Here is a 26,503-nt window from a genome sequence, read left to right as displayed (position 1 = left end):
ACTGGGACGTGATGTTCTGACACATTCAGGCCCGAGTTGTTGTTCAGTTTAACTCTGCATAGGTTTTTAAATCAGTCTCTGGGGTAGTTTTAAGTTTCCTTAGTTTCCTTTTGCTTAAAAAAAGTCTGTCTAATCAAAAAATTTTGAATAAAGAATTCACTGCAGTGGAAAGTATGGACCCGATTCTTCCTTTATAACTACTGTGAGGAAAAAAAACCCCTGCAACAATCATCTGTTTCTCAATTTTATAACCACTATGATATTAAAAAGGCCTTTACTCCAATATGTCCATTATATTGCTCTCATCTGCTGGCGAGGCTGCACAGAAGCTTTACAATTATTCAGCCAGACGGCCCTGATTTTGTGCGATCGTACAATAGCAGAGAAATGAACTTGCAAATGGATGATGCCTCTGCGAAAAACTGGAGTGTAAAGTGACACACGGCTTCAGAAAGCCTGTCACTACAGCCTAATGACGACTCTACCATCTGGTGTCAAAAAATCAGGAGGGCCTATAAAGACACTGTGACCATTTCGAAAAAAAAAAATACCTCCAGTCTGCAATATGGATATGAAATCGAAGCTTTCTATTCAAACAAATACACAAACCACACTTCTTTCCAGACAACCCGGCAAAACCAACTGAAAATGAGATGATGAGAGATGAGATAGCCTTTATTTGTCAGTTGCAGGTCTTTTGCCCACAACCGAGATGACAGACCTTGCCGACCGTACATAAAATACACAAACATCACATTGGGGAGACAGGTCAGGCTAGGTAGCAAGGAAAAAAAACATTGAAATGTGTACAGGAATACAGGAATGCACAGATATCAACACACCATAGCACAATAAACACAGACAAGCAACATGGAAAAGAGTTCCAGTGTGTACATCTGATCTGGGACCGCTGCAATCTTCGACTGCGCCTCCAACTGACCCGATGTCCACATCAGAGGGAAGGTAAGCGTTGGAGGTGGGGTTGGATCCGGGGTAGGGAGGGTGATGCGTCAGTGAGTGCTTATCAGTATCAGTATATGTATGTGTGTCCATAGTTCAGCTGAGACAGTGTCCTTCGCCCTGCCAGGCTAAGTAAACAGTCTTCCAGCCAACCCAGGTGGCCTTGCATGGAATGGGAAGGAACAGACTCAACACAGTCGTTATCAGGGTGTTTTGTTCAGCTCCGGCCTTGCAGCTGGCGCCGAGAGGGTATCCGCATAAGTGATGTTATTTTTTTTACTTTAGTGCGAACAGCTCATATGCATTTCAAAGCAGTTCTACAGTCCAACACTGGTCTCTCAATCTCCTGTTGGAGACCCGCGAGCTTCGCCATACTTGCGTTCTGTGATGTTGTCATTTCTTGTGCTCAAGGAGCCAATTTCTGAGAACTCACGGCAGTGTGCCTCCCCGAGATGTCATCCAATTTTGCGCCCAGAGATGTTATTCCGAGCTAGCCCTTCCGAGATGTATCCAGTCTGCAGTCAGAGATCTTATTCTAAGTATTCACAGTAGCCGCAGCCTCTCCAAGATCTTATCCCTGCTGACTCAATGAGCCCATTTTGAGAAACTCACGCCTCTCCCATCGTTTCAATCCCAGCGGGCAGCCTTGTGGGGGTTTGAACAGCCGGTTCCACTTTCTTAATTCTTCGATAAGTCAGGGCCAAGCCAGCTCCGATCAGCCAGAACCCTGTTACCATGGTTCCGAATAGGTAGATATCTTCAGCACTCAGGCTCACCCAAGCCCAAACTTCTCGTTGAGAAAGGGGTGTCAATTGCATTTAGGGACCAGTTGATCCAATCCATAATTCCTCTTTTAGGTTTTAGAGAACAGACTGTGAGAGAGTGTTCCAGGGAAAATACAAAAAAACAAACAAAACACAAGACTAGACAAGGACATAAGCAGGGAAGATAAGGGAGAGGAGAAAAAGTGCGTCCGCCTCCTCCGAGAGCCAAAGAAGAATTGATTCCCAAATCATGCAAAAGGTCTAGTTTAAGGACCCGTAACTCTTGCAAAATTAAGTTTTCACCTTTGTACTTAAGAAATTTGCAATTAAATTACTAAAAAGCTTACAAGAAAAAAGCCCCACCATTCTTCTTTCTTTGACTTACTTGATTAAAGGTCTGAATACAACAAAGTGGCTTCTCCACTTTTCCTTCTCAACATTGCATCCATTTGCAGAGCAAAATAAATGATTACCATTGTGGCTTTCTCTCATTATTTCTTTTTCTACCTTCAAAACAAACCTCGGTTTAGAGCAAACCTACGTTTTTGTTGTTTTAGACACTATTAGAGAGAGAAATTGCCTTTGGATAAAAAAGGAGAATCTAGTGAGAATAGTTGGTACATACCCAGCACGTTCTGCAATGAGTTCCATTGACTCTTGCGCGGAAGAGATAATGGAATCGATCCCTCAAACTGCTTAACTTAAGCGTCTGCTTGTCATGTGACCTTGTCCTCATTAGCAGAGTGGGGCACTGTGCTAATTTATTTACTTAATATAACCTCGACAAGCAGGGATGCACAGACAGAAATGAGGAAGAAGAGGCCTGAGCTGGCCAAGCCAATTTGAGCCTGTTACTGTAGCCCGAGTTAAGACCTGAGGAAGGAGGTGTGCGTGTATGTTTGTGTGTGGGGGGTGGGTGGAGGGGCTACAATGACAGAGGAAAAGATTGAGATTGACAGGACAAAGGGGAAAAGGATGGGGAAGCTGTCAAGGCTAGCAAGACAAACAGAGACAGAAGGCTAGTAATGCAGAAGAAGAGGAGGAAGAGGAAGCTGGCTAGAGGTACTGTGGGGCATGGGGATTGTTATGTGCCCTGTTTTGCCTGGTCCTCGCTGCATATCCCTCGTGGCCAGACTCCAGGGGCACGTCACTTGGTTCTGTTCCAGGTGGTAAAAGCATAAGGGCTCCTGGTGGCGGAGATGTGCCACACTCACACTCAGCCATCTGGTGATGAGTCACTCTGTCTCTGTGCTTGTTTGCTCTGACTGGGCATAAGATTGTATGCCATCAATGTGTGTGTGTGTGTGTGTGTGTGTGTGTGTGTGTGTGTGTGTGTGTGTGTGTGTGTGCACGCTTGTCCCTTTAGCAAATTAGCACCCTGTTTTATTATATGATGTCAACTCAGAGAAGACATAATCAGTAAAAGCTGAAAGTATCTGGATGTCATCTGCAATATAAGTGAGGTCACTGAGAAATGAAGACAGAAGACATCAGTGAGTGTAAAAATATAGTAAGCAAGACTGTCATTTAGTAAAAATAATTAATTAATTAATTAATAATAATAACAAAAAAAAAAACCCACTGGGGACAAATGAAATGACACTAGCAATGTAACTTAAAATGCATCTGTGCACTGCAAATGAAATGCAAAAAGTAATGGAGATGCCCTGGAGGCAATGCACACAGTAATCTCCTCAGTATTGTGCATGCCTGATGGCAGCATACATGCTGCCTCCTAGATAGATGGAGCCAACTAACAGCTCTGTTCTTGTGTGACAGCTCCCCTCCTCCGGGCCACAGCTGACCCAAATCTATGAGTTTTTTTTTTTACTCTGACACTCTGGCGCTCCGCTCTCTCCTCAAATCCCAGTATCATTTCTCACACAATTATCATGCTGGAGAGACTGGTGTGGCACCCTTACTTTTACTGCCCCCTATCTCCCAACATGCAGCCTTACTTCACTGTACAGAAAACTGTAGCACAGATTGGGAAAAAAAGCAAGCAGGATTTTTTTCCCCACTGGAAAAATCTCACAAGATAGATTTTCTAGTAAATGTGTGTCTGTATAAGAATGAATAAAGGGGGCTGAATTACCAGCACCCAGAAAATATTTTTATGCATGACAATTGTCCGAACCAAGCTATCTGTTTTTATGCTTCAGTGAATGAAGGAGATAGCAATGGCAGCAGGAAATACACTTTCCCATTCTTATGAATGCAATATCTCTCAAACGCTCTGAGGGGATGTCTTCAAATTTACTAGTGCTCAGATGTGAACGCATTAGAATTTGGCAGTCATGGTCATTATAACCTCAAAAAAAAAACAAAAAACCCAATAATAATAATTCATACACTAGAAACATGCTAAGGATTTCTAACAGGACAAAGTGATGACATTTTATATTCAAGTATGTCATTACTCTGAGATAATGTTCTGAAGAAACACCTCTTCTGGACATATTTCTGTTTAAAGATGCTCCAAAATGTTTTCAGTTGGTCAAAGTTTGGACTGCAGGCAGGTCAGTTCAGCACCTGGACTCATCTATTAAAGCCATGCTGTTGTAATGGATGAAGTAGCACATGCTGCTCTAAAACGTGTACATATATATGCCTTTCAGTGGTGATGCTCCCTTTCCCAATGTGCAAGTTGCCAGTATCACAGGTACTAAAGTACCCCCATACCATCAGAGATGAAGGCCTTTCAAATAAAGAAACAAGATGGTCCCTCTCATCTTTAATCCGGAGGACCCAATTTTACTTAATCCAACCACAGAACAGTTTTTACCTTTGCCTCAGTCTGTTTTAAATGAAGGCAGCATTATATGTGTTCATATATGGCTTCTTCTTTGTGTGATAGAGCTTTAACATGTGTGTTTGTGGATGGCACGAACTGTGTTCACAGACAATGATTTGTGGAAGTGTTCCTGAGCCCATGCACTGATTTCCATGACAGAAACACTCCTGTTTTTAACGCAGTGCTGCCAGAGGGACTGAAAAACACGGGCATCCAGTATTGACCTTTAGCCACGTCCTCCGAGCTTTCTCCAGATTCTCAGAATGTTTTGGTGATATTATGTACTGTGGATGATGAGATATTCAGAGTCTTTGCACTTACTAATACCTATTCTAAGCTTCTTTTATCTTCCCACAGACAAGTATCACTGTACTAATATAATGTAAATAAAATAAAATAAAACTAACTTAAAAAACTCTTAAAAACACAGAAGACGAACTAAAACTATATAACTGTGAATTATCATTTTTCTACCTATAGAAGTACTGTGTAGAGTAAATTCTTGTCTAACAAATAGGGAACATTTACTAGTTACTGCGTCTGATGTGTAAAAAAAAAAAGAAAAAAAAAGAAATCACATTAATGTGACCTGATTGGTGATCCTAGATCGGCGCTCCTATTGTGACACTATTTATAACTATTGGTGCCAAACAGAAGGCTGGCCTTGAGCGCGCTGTCCTGTTACATTATAACTGTAACAAGAAACAACACACATAGCATGTTATGGTCCCGGGACTTAAAACCCACAGCTTTTCAAAAAAACAACGGTATGACACACCAGTCACAAAATGTACTGAAGAAAGAAACGTTTCAGCTCCACATTCACTATTATCATAGAAACTAAACATAACGTTTTGGCAAGACCCCCTGAATCATTTTTGCAAAAATATGTTTCATATTTAACAAATTAAAAATTGTGTTAGGCCTCTGTGAAAATCTAATGACCTAATAAACCTGCTATGTTTGTTAAATACAAGTATAAAGGTGGAGCCAGCAAAAATCCTGATGGAAAAAGCTTAATTTGGTATAAAGGTAGAAAAAAATACAAATTTACCACAACAACAACAAATTAACTTAATACTTAACATCTTATATCTTTAAAAGTAGCATGTATTAGTTGTGTGCCTCTCCAAACCCCTCAAGTTGCAGATTCTATACATTATAATCTATCCTGACCATAGACGTATGGTCAGGATACATATATAATGTATATAAAACGATGAAGGAGCCATTGTAACATCATTGTAATCCACTAAATTGTGGATTTCTTATTTTAAAGCCTCTGTGTTAGTGGCCTGGACACCACAAAATTGATTTTTGGAACCCAGAGGGAGGCGCTGTTAGCTATGGCTAGCACATCTGGTTAGCAAGCTGCATCCACAAAGCATACAGGTGCACAGCACAGAAGTATAGACCTGCTAATTAGTGCTTAAAGGCTAAAGAAACACTCAAATTTACCCCCAAAACTACAACACGAACTTTAAAAGGTACCAACACCAAAATAAATTGAGCATTCAAATTCAGTGACTGGACTTTGCAAAGCTGAAGCCTAGTGGCTAAACAAAGGGTTGTTGTAGGGGCCCAGGCCCATCAGGAGTTGCATCCAGCCATGTTTTTTTGTGAAAACTGATCACTAAGCTTTATTTGACTACCTTGAATTCAAATGTGAATTTTACTGTTGTAATATTGTTATATATCAACCCTTTTCCCATCAGTTCGAGACACTCAGTGAAGTTTTATATAGACATTAAAATCACACTTTCTTACAAATCACGTCAACTGTCTTTATATGGGCTGTCACTGAGTTGTTAAGAGCCACATGGCTCAGCAGTTTTTATGGCTGACTCAACCACAGGGCTGTCTGTCACTGCGAAAGTCCTGCCAGAGAACAGAATGAATACGCTGGGGCCAGTGCTGGTTTCCATCTTTGCAAGAAATGCTTTTCCCCTGAAATATTTTGGGTAATGAAAGTCCACCCGGCCCATCTGTATCCTAGACCGATTTGAGTTGGGCAGTGCATGATGATGTTTCTGAACAGAGGGTGAAGAATGGCTGAGATCTGTAATGCCTTCCTGACAGACTACAGCAGAATAATACTTAATCTGCACACCTACCTGTGAATACCTCAGTAGAGTGAGCTGTAAAGAAAGATAATGGAAAAAGGGGATAATATCGGACTAATCTTACCCCACAAAATAGCAGAAAGAATTTCTTTTAGTTCCAAGTGTGGTTTGTTTATGTCTTAGTTTGATGAAACAGTTGATAACTGGTAACAAATAAGATGCCAAGTGCACGAAATAGTGGATAAAAAGGGCTTCATACCAAAACAAAAGTTCCTCTTGGAACAAACTGACTCATGCCATCGCTTTCCTCCCCACATTTTCACTCTATTTTATCCATCTATCTATGATTATATGTGAAAGCTGCAGGATGTTTCAGCCTCTCTTAGTGCATAATAGGCAAACATTACAAACAATCAAAAAGTGATGCAAGCATGCACTAATCAAAGGAACAGATGGCTGGATTTATGGTTGAAGCATAGGTACTTTGCGTTTTAACAGTGTCACATTTTAGAGGCAGACGGTATTGTAAAATCTACGCTATATGTCATGGTAAATATAATCAGAGGTGGGAAATTAAGTATTTGGTGCAGATGTCCATAATTGGTGGTCGTAGCTAACTTCACTGAGATGGAGAAAAATTACAAAGACAGGAGAGGAAGAAGAGAGGTTCTATATAAACGCAAGGACTGCTCAGTGGCATTTGATAGACTGGACATTTTTTGGATCTGTACATGATGTTTATTATTATTTTAATAATGAGGTTCAGTTCATTTTGCACAAAATTAGCTGGTAGAAAAGTTCTCCAGCAAGTTTTTACTTTTATACTTAGAGTACTTTTCAGAGCGTGTACTTTTTAGAAAAGAAAAAGTAAAGAAGTTGAATCTGTGTACCTTTGCCACCTTCTAATATAATAAAAAGCATCTGCACCCTAAGAGCAGTTTTGATTCTGTTTGTAATTTATTTTAAGCTGCATGCTAGCACTACATTTCAGCATGACTAACTGCATGACACTTTCTTGGTGCTGTCCTCTGCACTCCATGCTTTGTTCATCATGTACAGGTTGCAAACAGTGAGTTTAAAATGAAAGAAGGACTGATGCACATGTTCAAGATAAACCAGGCTTTTGCTGCTGTTTCACTAAGTCAGCTCCCTTTCTGAAAACTGGGTCTATAGTTGAGTCATCACTAAACCAGAGCAATGATCAGACAACCACATACGCAAACTTTATGTCAGATATACTGGGTAATACAGGTACAGACTTATTTCCAAGATTAGCAACACTGACCAACTTAACGTTGCACTCAATTGATGTTGCGTAATCAATCCGATATTATGCTAATTGAGAGTCACAACTGCAGCAGAGCTGTGTTTTGTTAGGCGCAGAATGCACCAGAATAATGGGAAGAGAAAAGTATTTTCAGTGTCTCAAGACCAACCTGAAGACAAAGAGACCCACAAACAAGCAGCAGACACATGCAGGCAGGGCCTGACAGAGCATCTCAAGAGGGGAAGCACAGCATTTCTTGATGTCTCTGAGTTTTAGACTTCAGGCAATTTAGACTGCAAAGGATTTTCCTTCAGTTATGAAAAAAAATCCTTTAAAATGTTTTGTTTTTCAAGTTTCTTATGAGCCTCTGAGCATGTGGAACTATGTATAAAAATGCCAGAAATTCCCAGTTAATTCCAGTTAATACTTCATATGGACCTTATGGACTGTAACATGGACATATGGATATATGGACTGTAACATCAAGCACAGATGGCAAAGAATGATCAAGCTGGGCTGAAATGCTAAAACAGTATTAAGTTAAATCTTAGGCTTTTTTTGTATAAACTTCTTAAACTTCTAAGTAAGCTTAAAACTAAGCTATTACAATGCAAACTTCATGGATATAGCTTTTATTTTAAAAGAGTGCTTAGACCCAGCAAGCAGGGTCAACTTAGGCCACCGGACCCGTTGGAGGGACTCCTGCTGTTCATGAGTCCCACATGTTTTACATCACATGAAAAAGTGCACAAAAACGAACCCTGTGGCAAGTGACTGCTAAACCAATACATTTACACTATAGTTGTAATTTTGCGTTGTTTTCACTTTTTATGTGACCTGCGCTAGTTGCACACGTTTAAAATGTGATACGTGAATTACTGCCTCTTGTTGATTAACAGGTTTTTTTTAATGACATCGTGGGCAGCATTTGTTAAGAGAACATCCAGTGTAAACACTAAAATAAATCCTGTGTTGGCAAATAGGAATGCAAAGAGCTTTATCCCCGTCTCTCTCTGTCTCTCTCTCTGTGATGTATTGAGTAAAGCCTGTGACAAGGGAGCAGCGGAGAATAGGCTTTTAATCAGAAAGGCCGAGTCCTGCGCAAGGCTGGGGGGTAGGTGGATGCAGAGGGGAGCATTACATAAATAGTTTTAGGCTGCATCAAAATTCATCATGAGATCAGACATTCATCTTGTCAGATTTATTTTTAGAAAGGGCTTACATCATGATGGCAAAGCAGATTAATAGTTCACAAACTGAAAACAATAGCTGAAGCTAACAACTGCAAAAACCCTCAACATTTGTAGTATTTATCCTCCTGTTAGTGGCCTCTACTGGTGACCAGAAGAAGTGCAACAACATTCGCAGCCTATGGGAACCTTAAATTACTTTGTCATGTTCAAAGACAAGTAATTGCTCTGAATTGCAGTATCCAAACAAGAAAATGCCACAACAGCTCTGCCACTGATGCACTAATCCTTTCCAAGTGTAATATGTAGCCATTTTCCTGTCTGTGAATACAAGGTCCGTGAAAGCCAGTCACCCAAACACTCTCATGACTAATGGCACCTTTCAAGCGAGAGTCGCAGGAGTGAGAACGACGCACACACACAAATAGTGAGGACAAATGATGCAATGTCACTGTGCAATGCAGCTGTTTGACAGCCTGGAATGAAGACGCTCAGTGACAACACAGCTTTGTTCATCACGCACAAATATCAGAAAGTGTTGTGTGTGTGTCCCTCAGCTAACCGGGAGAAAAACTCAAATCTTCTGACATTTAAATTAGACACCCAATAGAATGTGGACATAAAAACCTCAGGGGTCGAACACTCTTGTCTTCTCGAGACATTTCCCCACTGTCGCTCGTGTTATGTTCGGCTTTCCTCTCACTCACACCTCAAGTCGAAGCTGCGAGGAACCCTTGGTGTCATTCTGCGTTTGCACGCTCACTCCGGGTGACTGCTCACAGGTACACAGCCAAGAGATGAGTCTTCGTTAGCAACGAGAATCACTGAATAATTTGTGACTAATCAATATGAAACACACGGACACATTAAATTAGCATTTGCGTTGTTTCCTAATGAGCGTCACAGCCTTGATACAATATACCGGGCTTCTGATTTTAATGACGGTTTCTTCAAGGCATAATTGCATTTATTCACTTCTTAGGCGCGCCACTTTGAGTACATTGTTTCCAACTTCTAGAACATTAGAACTGTTTCAAGTATGCTTACTGTGGTTATTTAATGGCTAAATATATGTTTCCCTCAAATATGAGTCATCAAACATGATCCAAAGGCAGGGTTCAGTCATATAATCTTTGTCAGTGGGAACACCACGAGGAGGAAACTGAGAGCTTTAAAAGCCTTTCACGCTGTGAGTAAGGCTGTATGGCTCCAATGTTTACCTATTTGCTCATTTGATTCTGATTTTTATAACAACAGTAAAAAAAAAATAATAATAATTTTCATGCATTTAAAAAAAAAGTCTTGAATGAGTTATACAACAGCTAGCCTGCAAACAAAGAGAATATATTTACCCCTGAGCTCATTCCTGTGAATTATGTATGCAGCAGAGTGGGTGCATTGGGCTCCTCTACACTAAATGACCTTTCATGATAACTGTGGTCCAGTGTCCTTGGGCTTTCAGCCTGCGAGTGGATATTATGCAAGTGGGATGACAACATTGGACTCTGTGTTAGTTTTGAAAGTCACACATGTCAAGGATAAGAGGGCCAGACGAAGGAGGCGCCACTCTTTTTTCTGCACCTTTTATGGATGGTAAGAAATCTCCGGCTCACTAAATTAATTTCCAACATGACTAAACTCCTGAGAAGACTGCCTATATTTTCCTTTGTGTCTCCTATCAGTTTTAGCTTTAATTATCTTTGAAATATAGAGCGTGGCAGAGTCTATCTGCCATATATCAAACTACCTGCTCTATATCCATTTATTCAGATAGAGCTTAATGTGCTGTTTTCTCACAAACGGCTATGACTGAATGGACGACCTGAACTCTTCCCAACTTGTAAAAAGACAGAATGCTTGCTTTATTTCCTCCTCTGATTAATCAGTGCACTGGCAACAATACAATGTTTTCATTTATCAGCTGAAACGTAATCTGATGTGACTCACCTCACAGCCACATACTGTAATTACAGTACTAGATGACGAAGGTGGTTTGGTTGTGTAAACAGTGTCTAACTATGAAACAGACTATTACACAACTTGTGACTATTTTTGGCATTGCTTTCTTTCTATCACTAAAAGTTTCTAATATGAAATTTAAATCTTTAGAGTGACTCACAGCATTATTCTTCAGCGTGGTCCAAATTACTCTTCTATATGGTTTCAGCACTGTTTTACTGAGTGCTTGTAAGATGAAGGTTCACAGTTAAGGTTCACCGACTGTGGCCTGTTTACGCGTAGCTACTGGACTACTCCTCTATATGGAATTTTCAATCTATTTAGCTTTGTGCAATGGAAATCCTATTAAAAAGGAAATGCAAGGTAAAATGTTCCATGTTTAGGAGCCAGTATTGTTGATATCGATACTTTCAACCTATAGAGGCACATTATGGAGGGGAGAGCACTGTGTTTTCATTTCCAAAACAGTTACTTATTTAACACAGTTCAGTGGGATACATACTGAAATTAGAGGATAGAAACAAATTATCAATCCTATTGTGCTAGGATTGATCCGATACATATACCAGCGTTGGTATGGCATCTATTGGTATTTGGATCAGTCCAACCACCTCAATATCTGAAAAAGGTCATCTGAAAGACAGTTTCCACTTATACAATTAAAGAGAACACATCAAATGATTAAAAGCACCAGAACCTCTCACCACCAAAACTCTTGATGCTGTGTTGATCCTTTGACAAAGAGTTTACGTAAGCCAAAGCTCTGACAGTATTAGATTTGATAGTATCTGTGTAAAAGGGTGATGTGTATGGGTCATGACTGCTTGGCTCTTGCATGTTTCCATCTCCTGTGAACAACACTGACCCTGAGACAGATGGCAGGGACCACATTACTATCATTCAGTGAGACCAGGACCTGCGTTTATAAGCTGTCTCCAAGGACAACAGCGCTATCTGCCCTGACAGCCGCAGCTATAACTTGATCTAATGAAACTCCATAGGTCATACTCACAAGCAAACCCAAATTATTTTCCATATCATATCAGTTAGGGTTCATCCTGTCTGAGCATGTCTGAGGTGGGTTCAAATACACTGATTAGGGAAAAACGTCAAAACATAGATTAGCACCAAATTCTAAACCTGGTTATATCCAGCGGATGCCTCCTGCAGCCAAATCAAAATCTGGCTTCCGAGGGAAACGTTTTGTTGCGAAGCAGCTGCAGAAGTTTTCTACAGCAGATGTTGAGTAGTCTTATTCCCTTCACTCACTTGCAAACAAAGTAGGAACGTGCAGATGCGTGTGTCTCATTAACACAGAAACTCCCAACGGCGCCAATCAAAAACAAACATACTATGTTACCTTGTTTTCAGCACCAACAGACGCCCCCACTTCCAGTTCAAGCAGGCTAATTAGGAATCTATTATTAAAAAAACACTGAAATATTACAGCTATAAGGAAGAAAAAAAAAAGAAAACACCTCTTCACACATAAAGTCAGGTAAGCATATCAAATGACGAGGAGCAGAATAGGTTCTTTTGCTGAAAATAGGAGCTCTTCCTTACAGGTGGGTCCTCTAAAGCCAATTATTTCCTCCAGTCACGTTACACACACATATGGCAACAGAAGACAACCTCTGGATGACAAACTTTAGGCCACTTTCATGGTGTGATCTGTATAGAGACCATTTTCTACCATAGGTACTAGCAGGCAGATTCACAGAACTGGTAGTAGTTTTAGAAAAGAAGCAAAGCTGTTGGGAAGTGATGAACGACGATCGGATAAACTTGGAAAGATCTAAAACTGCGATGTCGCACTCACAGCTCCATAGTTGCGTGTTTCACATTGGTTGGATGCACTGGGAGCCAGATAGGGTGGATCTCACAGAGCAATCCTAATAGCTAGCACTGCAAACCCAATTAGATAGCTAGTTTAAGCTAGCCCTGCTAGTTAATACAGTAGAAACGCTGCTGCTTAGTGCAAATTATTTTATTAGTGAGCTTAAAAAACAGAAGCGGACCTCTGTGTCCTCTGGATGGCATCGCTCTGAGGACAACTGTCAAAGTCTTTCAAAGCTGTTATATAACACATGAACTTTAAGGTAACAATGCTCCAGCAGCGGTCATAAAAGGCGTGTTGGTTTTCACTTCCCTGCTTTTAGCTTCTGGTTCTCGCACCTCTCTGTGGGGTCAGAGAAGACATCATTTATCACAGCTTGTTAGAGCAACCATCAGTGACACATTGCCTGTGTGTGTGTGTATATACCCATTTATGTTGTGGGGTGGTATGGTCACTTTTCAGTTATATAACTGCAACTGTAGACAGCTGCAGTGCATTCTTTGATTCCCCCTTTATTATGTGACATGCTCTTAATGAATGCGTCCACTCTACACGGTAAGAACTATGTGGACACACACTGTATTTGTGCATTTCAGCTCTGGGACACTTTTTACTGACAGTTATTGGTGGAGCTTCTTATTTCCACTCACAGGAAACAGCCTTTTAGACAGCTTTGGTTCTTATTTTTGTTTTAATGGGAAAAGAAGCATTTCTGGCTTCAAAACGAAAACATCTTCATAGTAAGGAAACAGCTTTCCAAGTACCTTCAAGCTGGAGAAAATCAGATGTCTGTTCAGCATTTTTTCCATTTGGGAAATCTCATTGTTGTTGTGCCCCTGTTCTTAGTCCTGTTAACACTTCTCGGACTGGTTGATATTTCTGAGATGGCCTAAACAGCCAACAATGGGCGTAAGGCCACACCTATCTGAATTAGTGAACCACTATGAAGCATTGGAAATAGTGCCAACTCCATGAACACCTCTGGGACAAAGTGGATCATTCAACGTGAGCCAGGTACTATTACCACACATTAGTGTAGGACATCACTAACGAGAGTCAAAGTGGGAACAAATCCCTAAACCAACATTTCGTCTTCACAGAAGAGTGGAGGCGATGACGAAAGCGGTTTCAGAAAGGTGTGGGTTCAATGTTCAGATATCCAAAATTTATTTTTACACGTACACAGCTTTTCAAGTGACATCAGTAACACAGCCACACACAGGGGTCAAAAAATAGAGGCAAATAATGAGCTGAAGTTTCTGAGTTGTTTTTGTGTCTTAAAGTGTAAGAGATGCAAAAAGAATGAGTGCAAAACATTCGTTAGGAAACTGGTCTGTAGCGGAAGCTGCTGTTTTTGTTGAATCCTTTCTATCTTATTTCAGTTTATTTCATCACATGGTGAACAATACTGTTTTCACTGTGAACAAGGGAACAAGAAACACATAAATGGAATGAATGAAGATATCTGCTTAACACATTTTCTGTCATGGTGAAAGCTGCAAGAAAACGAGGACACTGAATGCCATGAGTCATTTTTGCTTCCTCAAGACTAACCGCTGTTTGGGACCGCTGATTAGTAAAATGAGCAGACAGCCTGGTCTGACCTTTCCAAATTCTTAGCATCATAAATTCTAGGGCAGCTTTCCTCTCTCTGTGGATACAGTTGCTTGCTGTACATCAAGTTGAATAAAGATCATTACAGCTTGGGTTCTGTGGAAGTGTCCAATCGTTGTTTTTCGTGTACTTTAAATAGGATTCATGCATTTCTCAGTAACATTGTCAGGGCCCACTCAGGGACCACATCAAAAACAGATTGGCAGAGCATCAATTTCAGAAGGCAAGCACAGTAAAAATCAGTATAATCTGCTGGAATATGTAGTTTTTCATCCATGAGGAAAACTTTGAGAAAATAATTTAGCTTGCCATCTTTATCTAAACTGTTCTTAATATATTAGTGTAAATAAACAAGGCAAAGCCGCAGTTTTTTTTAATGTTGACAACTTCTTTCCGTTGTCATTGCAGCTCTAAGTTAGCCTGACAGACCTGCCAGGCCTCCAGTAGTAATTGTTATATGATATAATGGGACAATTGCTATGGGGAGAAGGTGGTTTGGCAATTTACTGTGGAAATCATGTGCATTTTCCTGATTTCAGCAACTTCAAAGCAATGGTACTAATTTACTGTAAACATAACAGGTGAGTTTCTGCTGACTCTGTGGCACATTCCCTCTCTTGCGTGCGAGGTGCTAAAGCTGGTGATGACAGGCCCCATCTCTCGTCCCCATTTTAATTTAGCAGCGGCTGGAGGAGAACAGCCGTTCCAGCACTTAATCACCACGGTAAGACTGTAAACACATCACCAGCTGCAATCAGACTGCAGACAGCTCATAGCTAACAGGTCCGGGCTGTGAATTACATTTGATTAGAATTAGATTTAAGTGTTTGCAGTTGCTGGGTTGTGGATCAGATGCATAGATATTCCTGGGTAAGGTCAAGCTAAAATCTTTGGAACTGGGTAAAAAAAAAAAAAGGTATGAAGCTCTTTAAAAGAATGCACAGGACTATAATGTGCAGTTCAGAAAGTTTACATTGAGCAGAGCTGGGAATTCATTTATATCCAGCTCATGTTTGATGAATGTCAAACGTTCGTCGCTCCGATACAGTCGTGGCGCTGCTTGCAAATAGCTTCTATTTTTCAGCAACAGAGCTCGCCGAGCTGAAGATTTGCTTTGACAGCTGGGAAATGCTGACCTACCTCTCTTGTAACATGTCTTATTAAAGGTATTCCATGTTTATTTACAGTGTACTCCAGAATAATATGCACTGCACCCTGCATGCCATCAAAATCAAATGAGATGGATCCAGTATTTTCCACCTTGACTGATTTAATTTGTGCAATTTACAGCAATCAAATAATGAAGGAGATGCAGGAAGAGACAGTGTAGCATTACTGGAGGAAATAGGAAATGAGCTCATCTTGCATTATGATCTATTGGGAGAACGATATGTCTTTATAAAGACTAGGATGCAATGAGGATGCTCCCTACGTTTCCCTATATTTTCCCTTGCACTTTATTTTTAATTGTGTCATGCAAACAATCATTAGCTTGCAATTACGAGCAAAGGAATTCATAATTTATTACAATATTAATAAATTATAGCTATAATTTATTTACTTGACACTTGGATTATTAACCTTTATAGGAGGTGAAAAGGAAATCACATATTAAAATGCAACAGCTAATTAATTTCTGACTAACTGAATAAGCCTACCTGCACTCTGGCCGTCTTTGTACACAACTACTATTATTCCCTCCTTAATACGGTTGTGCTCACAGCAGGCTCACCTCATGTGCATTCAGTGATTGAACTTGACCTTATTCCTTTGCTCTCATATAGTATTCCTTTCCATGCGTGCTGTGTGCATTGTCTTCGGTGTGCCACCACATTATCTAATTCTCTCCTTCCTTTATGATGAGTCACAGGCCCAACCTCAGGCAACAGAGCTCAGGAAAAAAAAGGGGAGGGAGATGTGATTGGAATTCAGCAGCAGTCAGGAGGAGATGGAGGAAAAAGGGCAGTTTATTTTAAGATGCCTCTGTACCACTGGCTAGATTTGTCAGAAATCATTTAGAGATGCACCAGTGGAATGTGAAACTAGGCGATATCTCGATGCATATATATGTGGGCATGTATGTCTGTGAGTGAAGATGCACATGTTTGGGGGGCAAAAGGATTTCATAACCATGCAATTTTTCTAAAGTGCATACATCACAAAACACCAGGGGAAAGCATCAGGCCTTACTCTCTTGGTAGCGCCTACAACAGTTGGCAACAACTGCTTGTCTCTCGTTTTACTGCTCGTCTCGGGTTAGTCTAGTTACTTTGTATCTGTCGGCTATTTAATGAAAAAAAAACATTGTCTATGTTTTGAAATGTTACAACATTTTAAGTTACAATTTAACCTTTCAGGGAATATGACAAAGGCTGATATCACTCTCATGACTGCTGGCTTAATTGTGTTTCCTATATAAATTTAACAACAGTTGCTAGTTAGCTTAGTTTCTTAGCCTGGCCCTGCAGAAAAATCCTTAAATCCACATTTAAACTGCACTGAACACAAATGGCTAGGAGGCTGATGTTTCTCTAAATCTTTGTGTTAAGCTAAACACCTTACCTTAATAAAGATTAGGTAAGCTAAAATAAAAAGCTACTAGCTATGTCTTTATTTATGGCTCAGTCACACTATAGTAAAAACAGGACGGTAACTTGAATGCTTCTAGGAAAAATCTGTAGTCACCCAGTGACCTTTTTGTGTGTGTTTTTGTTTGTTTGGGGGGGTTTTTGCTGTCAGAGACCAGCAGCAAATAGTTCAACCAACTTCTGGTCATCCAGAGGTTGACGTTTTGTCACTTTCAATCACAAGCACCAGTCACCTGGTGCAAAGTAACCTACCTCCAATCAGTCATGGTCTGAGTGAGAGTGACAACAACACTCTCAGACAGAATTTATAATATTGAGTCTGTGTCAGTTTGCACAGATGTGTCTGCTGTCTCTCTTTGCGATAGAGGACACGAGATGTAGCTGGTCTATCTCACTATTTGGGGAAGGTTTTTTGAATTTCTGTTTCAAATCTCCGCGGTTCTGTGAATGTGAGTAGTTAGAGTTAATTTAATTAGAGTTAATACACATAATTGTGTATGTAGTTTGCAACAGATTTGCAATTTTCGGTTGCAATCGCACCCAACGGATTCTGAGTAGTTGTCGACCTGCTCCACTTCTTTGAAGAAACCATATCAAAGGCAGCAAGTTCACAAGTACATTGCAAACATCATCTAATTTATCATTTAATTTTGGTCATGCAACCACGTCCAACCACTTTCCGCACTGTGACTATAGCATTAGCGCAAATTTTATTCCTGAGTGTGCCCAAACATGTTTGATATATATACGACAAACTAAAGAACGTTTGGCTACAGATTTGTGAGTGTGAATTGTGAATATTTGTCACGAACGGGCGGACTACGCACGGTAATTCGGCGTGCCCGTGTGGCGTGCTGGTTAGACCCAAACGCGGGGAAGGCTAGCGATGGGTAGGAACAGACACGCAGTTAATCTAGTAACGGCCAGTGCACGAAGCGGGGCTTCGGACTGGCGTTACAGAAAAAGAATCGAGAGGAAAAACACTCACGGTTGCTGAATCGGAAGGACACTGACGTCGGCAAAGAGCTGGAGCTTCTGACATGAGGAGAACGATGTCTGAGCGGCGAACAGGTGGGTGGCGTCTCTCTTTTAAACCCGGCCCCGTGATCAGCTGGCGAGCAGCTGGCGATCAGCTGATCACCGGCTGACAGGACCCCCCCCCCGACGACCGGCACCCGACGGGCCAGGACGGCGGCGACGGAAATCCGAGATGAGGGAGGGATCCAAGATGAAGCGGGACGGCACCCAGGAGCGCTCCTCAGGACCGTAGCCAGCCCAGTCCACCAGATACTGGACCCCCCGACCCCGGGGACGGGAATCCAAGATCCGCCGGACAGCGTAGACAGGGCCCCCATCGACGAACCTGGGCGGGGGCGGGGCCGGGGAGGGGGGCGCCAGCGAGGAAGTAACGCGCCGCTTAAGCTGCGAGACGTGGAACACCGGATGGACCTTCATGGCGGGCGGAAGCCGGAGACGGTAAGTCACGGGGTTGAGCCGGGCAGCGATCTCGTATGGACCAACGAACCTGGGAGTGAGCTTCCTGGACTCGGTGTGGAGCCGCAGGTGCTTCGTGGAGAGCCAGACGCGATCCCCAGGCTGAAAGGGAAGACCCGGGCGATGGCGGCGACGATGCTGTCTGGCGTACAGAGCGTTGGCTCGGGTGATGGCCGCCCGCGCCTTGATCCAGGCCTGACGACAGCGGCGGACCATCTGTTCAGCAGCAGGAACGTCGACCTCCACCTCCTGATGGCCGAAGATAGGAGGATGGAAACCATAACAGGTTTCAAAGGGCGAGAGACCGGTGGCAGAAGAGACGTGAAGGTTATGTGACAGCTCAGCCCACAGCAGGTAACGAGGCCAAAGCGACGGTTGGGCGGAGACGAAGCACCTCAAGAAGCGCCCCAACTGTTGGTTGGTCCGTTCAACCTGCCCATTGGTCTGCGGGTGATAGCCGGACGAGAGGCTGGGAGAGGCCCCAATCAGGCGGCAAAAGGCTTTCCAGAACCTCGCGGTGAACTGGGGCCCCCGGTCGGAGACGATGTCCTTGGGGAACCCGTGAAGCCGGACGACATGGTCCAGGAAGAGCTCGGCCGTCCGTTTGGCAGAAGGGAGGCCAGCCAGGGCGACCAGGTGCACTGCCTTCGAAAACCGGTCCACAAAGGTGAGGATGGTGTCAAGACCGCCCACGGATGGGAGGCCGGTAACAAAGTCAAGGCCGACATGGGACCAGGGACGTCTCGGCACAGGGAGAGGGTGAAGGTCGCCTGTGGGAGGCTGAGTGGAGGACTTGGCCCGAGCACAGGTGTCACAGGCAGAAACGAATTCACGGACGTCCCGGGCCATGGAGGACCACCAGAAGGCGCGACGGAGGAGTTGCAGGGTCCTGTCCGGCCCCGGGTGACCAGAGAGCGGGGAGGAGTGAGCCCAGAGCAAGGCCTCCTGACGGCAGCGGGAAGGTACATAGAGCCTCCCAGCAGGGGTGTCAGGCGGAGGCGGTTCGGCAGTCAGGGCATCCCGGATAGAGTCCTCCAGGGGCCACCGAAGGGGGGCGGCGAAGCACTGAGATGGTAGGATAGGTCCGGGGTCTGACGTGAGGCCATCCTGGGCGAACTGTCTGGAGAGAGCGTCTGCCTTGGCGTTCTTGGAACCAGGGCGGTAGGCGAGGTGGAAGTTGTAAGGCTCAAAGAACAGGGCCCAACGGGCCTGCCTTGGGTTGAGCTGCTTGGCAGACCGAATGTGGATTAGGTTCTGGTGATCAGTCCAGATCAGAAAAGGGTCTTTCGTCCCCAGGAGCCAATGCCGCCACTCTTCTAAGGCCCACTTGATGGCCAGGAGTTCTCGGTCCCCGACTCCGTACCGTTGCTGCGTGGGCGAAAACTTCCTCGAGAAATAGCAGCATGGGTGTAGTTTTCCATCCGGACCATGTTGAGAGAGGACGGCGCCAGCGCCGACATCGGAGGCGTCCACCTCCACCACAAAATCTCTGGCAGGATCAGGGTGGAGCAGGACGGGGGCCGTGGTGAACCGGTGGATGAGGTCGCGGAATGCCCGTTCTGCGCCTGGGGGGAGGCAGAAGGGCTTAGGCAGGTTAGCTGGTTTGGTGAGGGATGTCAGTGGGGCGACAACGGTGCTGAAATTCCGAATAAAACGCCGATAGAAATTGGCAAAGCCCAGGAAGCTCTGTAGCTGCTTAAGGCTGGAGGGCTGAGGCCACTGGGTCACGGCTTGGAGTTTTTGCGGGTCCATGGTCAGGCCATCAGAGGAGATGGTGAAGCCTAGGAAGGAGGTGGACCGCTGATGGAAAGCACACTTCTCCAGTTTGCAGAACAGCTGGTACTCGAGCAGCCTGCTCAGCACGGCCCTCACATGGCGAACATGGTCCACTTCGGTGCGGGAGTAGATCAAGATGTCGTCCAGATAGGCAAACACCCATCGGCCTAGCATATCCCGCAAGACGTCGTTGATTAGATGTTGGAAGACAGCAGGGCTATTGCAGAGGCCGAAGGGCATCACCAGGTACTCCCAGTGCCCGTGAGGGGTGATGAAGGCCGTCTTCCATTCATCCCCTTCCCTGATGCGCACCAAATTGTAGGCGCTGCGTAGGTCCAGTTTGGTGAAGACGCAGGCCTGGGAGAGGGAATCGAGGGCGGTGGATAGCAGAGGAAGGGGATGGCGGTTCTTGACGGTGACTTTATTCAAGCCCCGATAGTCTATACAGGGGCGGAGCTCGCCATCTTTCTTCTTGACGAAGAAGAATCCAGCAGCAGCAGGAGAAGTAGAAGGGCGAATAAATCCTTGTTGGAGAGCCTCAGCAACGTACTCCTCCATGGCCTTATTCTCTGCGGGAGACAGAGAGAACAGGCGACCACGAGGAGGGACCGCTCCCGGGAGGAGCTCAAGGGTCATGTCGTAGGAGCGATGAGGCGGTAGAGTAGAGGCTCGCTTCTTACTGAAGACCTCAGACAGGTCATGGTAAGCCGGAGGGATCTTATCCAGATCAGTGGGCTCCGGGGGTGAGGCCTCTTCTGACTCCGGGTCCTTTTTGGTCCGAGAGAGAAGGCAGCGGCGCGGACACTGGGGACCCCAATCCAGGACCTGGCAGGAAGACCAGGAGATGTGGGGGTCGTGTTGACGGAACCAGGGGTATCCAAGGATGAGAGGAGAGGTAGTGGCCGAGACTACAAGGAACCGGATCTCCTCCTGATGATCCCCAATAGACATGTGAACCGGCTGGGTCTGGAACTGGATCGGGTAGGGTTGGAGGGGTCGTCCATCGACTGAGGTCACCGGGAGAAATCGATCGACAGGAGTTAACGGAATGCGTAGTCGGGAGGCAAGAGTTTGGTCGATGAAGTTCTCAGCGGCTCCGGTGTCCAGGAGGGCTTCGGAGGAGAACTGGCGGTGTTTCAGGTGGAATGTCACTGGTAACAGAAAACGAGAGGGGCCAGAGGTGTGTGAAGGGCCAGGTGGGACTCCCCTGCAGCCTACCTGGCGTCGTCGTTTCCCGGACGTAGCGGGCACTGGGGACGGCGGTGTCGAGCTGATCCACAGTAGGCGCAGAGGCCCTCTCGCCAGCGTCTCTCTCTCTCTCCCTTAGGGAGTCCACCCAGCTGCATGGGCTCCTCGCTGGATGCGCTGCGTGAGCTAGCAGCAGCTCCTTCAGAGGGGGGAGGAGACTGCGAAGACGTGGCCCTCTGAGGCTGGAAGGGGTTGAAGGCCCGGGGGGTGTGGCGAGGCCGCGACATCACTCGTTGGTCGATCTTCAGGGCGAGGTCCACGGCCTCATCCAGAGTTTTGGGGGCCTCACGGCCGGTCATCTCGTCTCGGATGTAACCAGCCAGTCCCTCCAGAAAAATGGAGCGTAGAGAGGCGTCACCCCACTTCAGCTTAGCGGCCAGGGTACGGAACTGGGAAGCGAAGTGACAGACAGGTCGACTGCCTTGGCGTAGATGAAGCAGCTGTGACTCCACTTCCACTTCACTGCTCGGGGGGACAAATGTCTTTTTTAATTCTTCCACGAACAGGGCATAATCATTGCAAGCTGCAGATTTATTGTTGTAGAGGGCCGCGGCCCATTCCTGAGCCTGACCAGACAAGAGAGAAGTTAGCATTGCCACTTTTGCACGGGCGGTGGCATATTTAGTGGGCTGACATTCAAACATCATGTCTAAAGTGGCAAGCAACCCATCAGGCCGGCCATCAACTCCATTCCACTTATCTGGCAGTCCGATCCGGGGCTCCGCGCTCACCGGCGCTGGCTGACGTTGCAGCTTGGTGACGGAAGTGGAAAGCTGGAGGAGGTTCTCAGTGAGGGACTCCATTTTCGTGCTCATCCGATCTACCACACCGCGAAGATATATCACTTCGGCTTTCAGCCGTTCGAATTCCGCTGGGTCTATTCGGGGCTCAGACATCCTGTCACGAACGGGCGGACTACGCACGGTAATTCGGCGTGCCCGTGTGGCGTGCTGGTTAGACCCAAACGCGGGGAAGGCTAGCGATGGGTAGGAACAGACACGCAGTTAATCTAGTAACGGCCAGTGCACGAAGCGGGGCTTCGGACTGGCGTTACAGAAAAAGAATCGAGAGGAAAAACACTCACGGTTGCTGAATCGGAAGGACACTGACGTCGGCAAAGAGCTGGAGCTTCTGACATGAGGAGAACGATGTCTGAGCGGCGAACAGGTGGGTGGCGTCTCTCTTTTAAACCCGGCCCCGTGATCAGCTGGCGAGCAGCTGGCGATCAGCTGATCACCGGCTGACAATATTTAGGGACAAATTTGGCAAACTAGGAAAACTCATTCAGTCCTCCCTGCCTTCCTTCCAGGATACTTCAGCTGCACTACTTCAAGCCTGAAAGAGGAAGAAAAAAACCCCAGACTAGACAGTGGAGTAAGTAGAGCAAGGAGCTGGAGCCGTGTAGGACACTGATGAGCGTGTCGTTTCTACCTTCCTGTGAACCCTTTGTAAAATGAGCACAACTGGGACCTTCTTCCCTTTGTCACAATACCCACGCGTTCCCTGAACATGTCTAAAAGCTATGATTTGTCCACACCTTTTCTAATGCATGTCAAACTTTTCTTTTCTAGTCATAACTGGGTGCAGAGGTGGGAGGCTGGAGTGCTTTTTTAAGTCAAAAGGATTCCACCTGTAAATCTCTTTGTGATGCCACTGACAGCTTTCTGTGTGATCATGACTTCTTTCACAAATGCAGTCATGTAAAGCGGCACATAAGGCTTCAACGAAAACAACGTGGACGCGTTATGATAATTTTAATTCAGTCATATTCAAGTGATCCATTTGCTTGCTTTGCATGTGCAGGTTGAAGAGCCATGCCGCTCGACACTAGAGATATTGTAGTGTTTTAATCTTTTTCTGATATATGCTTGAATAGCGACATGGAAGAATTTACTGTGCCATCTGTTATAAGCCATAAATTGTAGTTAATGTCACACTGGGGTTACCTCCCAGTCAACTAAAGCTCATAGCGTTTAGTTAGAGCGCTCTGAGACCACTAAACCTGCTCCTCACACATTGCAGAGACCTGTAAATTCAAGCTCGTATGAAAGTCTGCCAGCAACCACACAGGCTGCATATCCTATCTCATCAAAGTGGTGATCAGACATGTGACCATTAGGTAAGGCCAATTTTTGGTTCCTATGCTCATATATGTATGTTGTTGTGGAAAGTATAAAGATATTACACAATCAAGTCTCGATGAAGATGATGGAGGTCAGTGTCATGCAGTCATGTTAGTGCTCTACAGTACCTAAAGTTGGTAAGCTTGTTGTGTGTGACTCACACATTTTGCTCTACGAGTGGATGACTGCAAAGGGGACACAGTGCATGAGTATGAGTGGCCTCTAAATGAAGTCCTCTGTTATGAAGATCAGCTTAACATAACATAATGGACTGTTTTATTGCCATGCCATATATGAAAATGTTCTAGTTTGGATGAATAACATCTGTTCTCGTGTGAAATTTCCACTTATGTACATGCGACGGTTATGCTATTTTTACGAGCAAATGATCCCTACATTTACGACACACCTTGCTCCATTCTACAGTCATAAAGCAAAGCCCTCTGTTTTAACAGCTTTGGGTCCTCGATGCCGTCCTCAGTGCAGATGCCATTTTTGGTCTGTCAGCTTCAGAGAGCGGAAAAAAAATAAATGAGATCATTCAAGTTTTAATGCCTGCTGCCGGAAAAGGATGCGCTCGATGCGCATTCATCAAAATAAAATAAAATAAAATAAAAAGCAGAGGCCCGGCGACAATAAATTCAGCCGCTGCACTTTTCCATGGTCACAAAAATGTCACAGCAGTCAGCAAATTGAGTTAGATGCAACTTCAGAGGAAGATAGGCGTACAAGCTGCATATCTGGCTCCAAACTGCTGGCTGTTTGAAGCCCTTTTGTCTGGACGAGTGTTTTGTCTTAGTTATTTATTTATTTCCTATAATCTGTCCTTATATAAGATATGGAGTAATATGGGCCACAAGGATAAAAGCCTAGACAGAAAAAGGCTGCACGGTTACAGAAGCATTGTCTCTTTGAAGCCGAGGGAGACTGAATTACCGTGCTCAACAAAACACATCCAACCACCCAGAGGTGCTCTCTCTACTGCTCGCTGGCTACCGCTGGCCCGGCCTGTCTGCATGACATAATAGAGAGCTGCTGCACACATCACAAAAAATTCTAATAGTAACGGAAAAAAAACCAACCCCTCCATATGTAAATTTGTACGGCTGTGCTGCACAGGGATGTGGCTGTGCACATTTTTGTCCCCCCCACCCCAATTAAGTAGCATTTACCCTCTGGATGACATTGAGAACTGCTGTCGCTGCTGGTGTTTCCATGTGAGTAATGGAATAAAACCTTAATTTGACTCTTCTTAGGCATTCACCCCAGGTCAGCAATCTCCTCGGGCGCCAGTTGCTGCACCCAGCTAAGCTGCAAGCTATCCATCCACCAAGGAGGTAAAGAGAAAAAGAAGGGGGGAAAAGGAAGAAATCGTCAAGAGAAGTAAGGAAGGTGTATGACGTTCGCTGCCGTCACTCATTTTAAAGTATCGCTGTAGCAGAGATATCGCTCCTCCTCAGCACTTTCAGCCACCATGAGTTTTTTTTTTTATCAAGTATTACAATTATAAGCAAAAGGACACAACACTGGGCCCAAACTAATACAGCATCTAAGCACCTTTTTTTTTTTTTTAAGTTTGCTTGATTTTAACAAGTAAATGAGACTTGTGTTCAAGTATATTCAACTAAGAGAGACTATATGGCAGGTGCTTTCCCATGACTTGTTTAAAATGAGAAAATATTAAGTACTCTGTATAGTTTTTATCTTGTTACTTCAACTTTAGTGTAACGGTACTACAAAAGCCATTGTTGGTGTAGTTTACTTACACTGCACTACAACATACACTGATCCGACATAACATTATGACCATCTGCGTAATATTGTGTCGGTCCCCCTTTAGCTGTCCCCGGAGGTGTGCTGGGATTTCTACACCAAGATGTTAACAACAGTCCCGTACGTTATGACACAGGTTGCTGAAAAAGAAGCTGCCAGGCAGAAAGAAAAAAGGAAGATCGAAGAGAAAGTTCATGGATGTAATGATGGAGGACATGCAGAGGGTGGGTGTGGCAGAGAATGCTGTAAGGAATAGGGTGAGGTGGAGGCAGATGATTGGCTGTGGTGACCCCAAAAGGGACCAGTTGAAGGAAGGAAAAAGCTCCAATTTGCAGGTATCATTAATACACCTTGTTAATCAAGCTAGCTAGCATTAGCTGATAACTCCACTTCTCATTTGAAGAAAACAAGTTGGTGACCGTGTGGTCTCCAAATGATTGCTATCATATTTATTTATATCAATGCCCTGCCTTCCTCTTCCAGAAAATGTGCCACCTGGGGTGACTTGTAAACCAACAGAAAGATCAGATGTGGCAGACTTGAGTTAACAGAGCTTCTATCTATACACACCCAGCACACTAAGACAACCAAAAAATACAACCAGTTACATTAGTTCTGGGACATTACTGCATATTAGCAGAATCATCAGCATCAAATATACACATTGTACATAGTGAAGTGTTTATTCTGTGGCATAGCTGGCAGTTCTTTAAAACCCAACACCACTCCAGTCACTCCATCCCTCTCTGTCTCTGTCTGTCTATCGCTCATCTGGCCCTGAGTGATGAAAGCACTAATCTAATCTAATCTAATCGAGAGAGCCACACACAAGTCCGCTGCGCATCCCACTTCATGGATTAACAAAGCAAAGCGGGAAATGAGTGAAAACTAAAATGAGTCAGATTAGAAGCGATCACTTGAAAGCCTTCTGAATGACAGAAGATGGGTGGGGGACTCGAGCACAAAACTGTGTGGAACTTTCCTATCGCAAGTAGCGGTGACGTTAGGCTCGCTACCCCCAGCGGTGGTGAAAGCTCATCTTTGAAGTTGGAA

At 44.3% G+C, this 26,503-nt stretch overlaps 1 protein-coding gene across 1 annotated transcript in view; it reads right to left on the bottom strand.

Annotated features, from left to right (window-relative positions):
* The window catches only part of LOC146508028 (oxidation resistance protein 1-like), a 102,088-nt gene extending 84,255 nt beyond the window's left edge, over positions 1-17,833 (bottom strand). The window contains exon 1 of the mRNA XM_085178528.1: positions 2,350-17,833. Coding sequence (XP_085034654.1) covers positions 2,350-2,375 — 26 coding nt within the window. The 5' untranslated portion in view covers positions 2,376-17,833. The remainder of the gene's footprint in view (positions 1-2,349) is intronic.
* Between the last annotated feature and the right edge of the window lie 8,670 nt (positions 17,834-26,503).

The sequence above is a fragment of the Neolamprologus multifasciatus genome, chromosome 11 (genome assembly GCF_963576455.1).
Source record: "Neolamprologus multifasciatus chromosome 11, fNeoMul1.2, whole genome shotgun sequence".
In the NCBI taxonomy this organism is placed as follows: Eukaryota; Metazoa; Chordata; class Actinopteri; order Cichliformes; family Cichlidae; genus Neolamprologus; species Neolamprologus multifasciatus.
Note: the sequence above shows the minus strand (reverse complement) of the source record. Positions and strands in the feature narration are given on the sequence as shown.